This window comes from Austrofundulus limnaeus, unplaced genomic scaffold (assembly GCF_001266775.1).
Source record: "Austrofundulus limnaeus strain Quisiro unplaced genomic scaffold, Austrofundulus_limnaeus-1.0 Scaffold845, whole genome shotgun sequence".
Lineage (NCBI taxonomy): Eukaryota > Metazoa > Chordata > Actinopteri > Cyprinodontiformes > Rivulidae > Austrofundulus > Austrofundulus limnaeus.
The window spans coordinates 11,380-13,386 of record NW_013953247.1 but is presented as its reverse complement, the minus strand read 5'-3'; the positions used below and the strand labels follow the sequence as shown (position 1 = coordinate 13,386).

General features: G+C 35.3%; 1 protein-coding gene across 3 annotated transcripts in view; it reads right to left on the bottom strand.

Moving 5' to 3' along the window:
- The window catches only part of LOC106532874 (nuclear body protein SP140-like protein), a 24,539-nt gene that overhangs the window by 11,893 nt on the left and 10,639 nt on the right, over positions 1–2,007 (bottom strand). For all 3 annotated transcript variants that reach the window (XM_014029040.1, XM_014029039.1, XM_014029038.1), the window contains exon 4: positions 609–728. In XM_014029040.1, the coding sequence (XP_013884494.1) occupies positions 609–728 (120 nt within the window). The remainder of the gene's footprint in view (positions 1–608; positions 729–2,007) is intronic.

The following is a 2,007-nucleotide window of genomic DNA, read 5'->3' as shown; positions in this document are numbered from 1 at the left end:
CACAAAGACTTATTCTTCAGTTTCACAATGATGCAGGCTGTATCTGAAGCCGACCCACAGCTGGCACGCATGTTTTTTCCTCCTTTTTCTCTGGAAATGTTGAAAAACACAAATACTGGATGTAGAAAATATCTGAATACACGGGCCTGTCGGACAACGTGACTATTTTGTTTATGATGCTCAAACATTACATTAGTGTCTGTCATTAGCAAGTATACATCATAATTTCTGAATTTATATGCAGTCTAATATAGTCAACAATCCAATAAGGGTCAATAACCTACCCCCCACCCCCGTGTCTTCTTAACAGACTGAGGTGGTCATTAAGGCAGGCTTATACTGTACAAGGTGTCATCTGAAAACAGTCCGATGCAAACACTCATGGTATTACACATAGCTGGAATTTATCGTATGTGGGAATTTCCCACATTATAAAAACTAGATTTGCGGGGATCGATCAAAATATGCACAAGACTCTCAARGAATTTCAGGTCCTACAAAGAAGTATTTTTCTGTCACCGCTACAAAAACAAAAACCCAATGCACCCAGAAAGGTAAAGTCTCCAAAGTCAGTCAATTCAGACATAAAGTTTTACTTTGTTTCTWACCTTTAGCCAGTCTGTCTCGTATGAGTGTTCCCATTGCACTCCCACAGGTCACAGGCAGCTGGGATTTATAGATGGGCCAGGTCCAAATGTCACCTTTCTCACCTTTCTTCAAAGGGGAAGCTGAAAAAAAAATAGTTTAATAGGGGTGACAGGTTATTAATTCTCAGCAGATATATACTTTTATTAAAGCAGAAATCTGGGTCATCCAGGGAAATCAGAAAAATATAACAAGATTAATGACATCTGCTTGATTCAAAWAATGGTACTTGTCCAAAAGTCAGGGTTCGTGCTTCTTCCCAGAACTGAATGTTTGACGGGTGTGAAATAAATAATTACAGGCTGCTTTTCACTGGACAAACACGAGGTTGTCTGCTTCTGGATATAAAAGCTGACAAAATGAGTAAATGTGTCCTAGCTTTGASATCAGAAAAGACTATTTTTACAGCTTTATTGGTGTTTGCAGAGGTGAGCCTCCAAGACACATCAATAACAGTTTTCTACACWGATTTCAATTGTAAATGTTTCTGAGCTGCCAAATACAATTTTGCTCTTAGTAAAACTTTACAATAAGTTATATTTTAAAACTTATAATAATTATATTGATTTGTTTGGATGATGAGTCTGTGATCAATGTGATGCGATATCATATGATATGAATCAAGYTTTTTGCCTTGCCTTGATGTAATTGAATCATTAATCTTTTAATCAATATACAGTATCGATGTGGATCAATGTAATATTACACCCCTACCCGATACCATTTTTTTTTTTCTTAAGCCAAGTACGTGTATGAGTACTTCAGTTTGGGTACTCTCCAATACKGAGTACAGATACRGKGTACTTACTGAGTTAGTAGGGCTGGGTATAGACTRAGATTTCCCAAATTGATTCGATTCGATTCACAGGGGACGGATTRGATTCGATTCACAARGATTCAGGACGATTTACGATTCAGTTTGATTGATTTTTATATTAGTTAAGGATAGCATGCAGTAACACATTTACTTTCATATAAAAGACATTCTCAAAGAAAATAATTCTGCAAATAGTAGAAACTAATTCTAACTTGGTGCATTGGTAAAATTATAAACATAAAGGGCAAATTTGTAAATTGGAGTTTGAAACTTGGATTTAGACTAAAAACAAATTGCAAGAGAAAGTGTTGTTGGATACATTAGTTTTCTAAGAAACTAAGAATAATTTTCTTGATCATTAAGAAGGGATGGAATAAGGTTACAGGAGAAGAGGTGGGATAATATAAGTGTGCTTCTGCCCACTCTTTTGAGAGTATGATAATTGTATATTTGTAATATTTCTGTTACCTTCTGTTTAATACAACTTAACAAGAAGAAAGAAAGAAAGAAAGAAAGAAAGAAAGAAAGAAAGAAAGAAAGAAAGA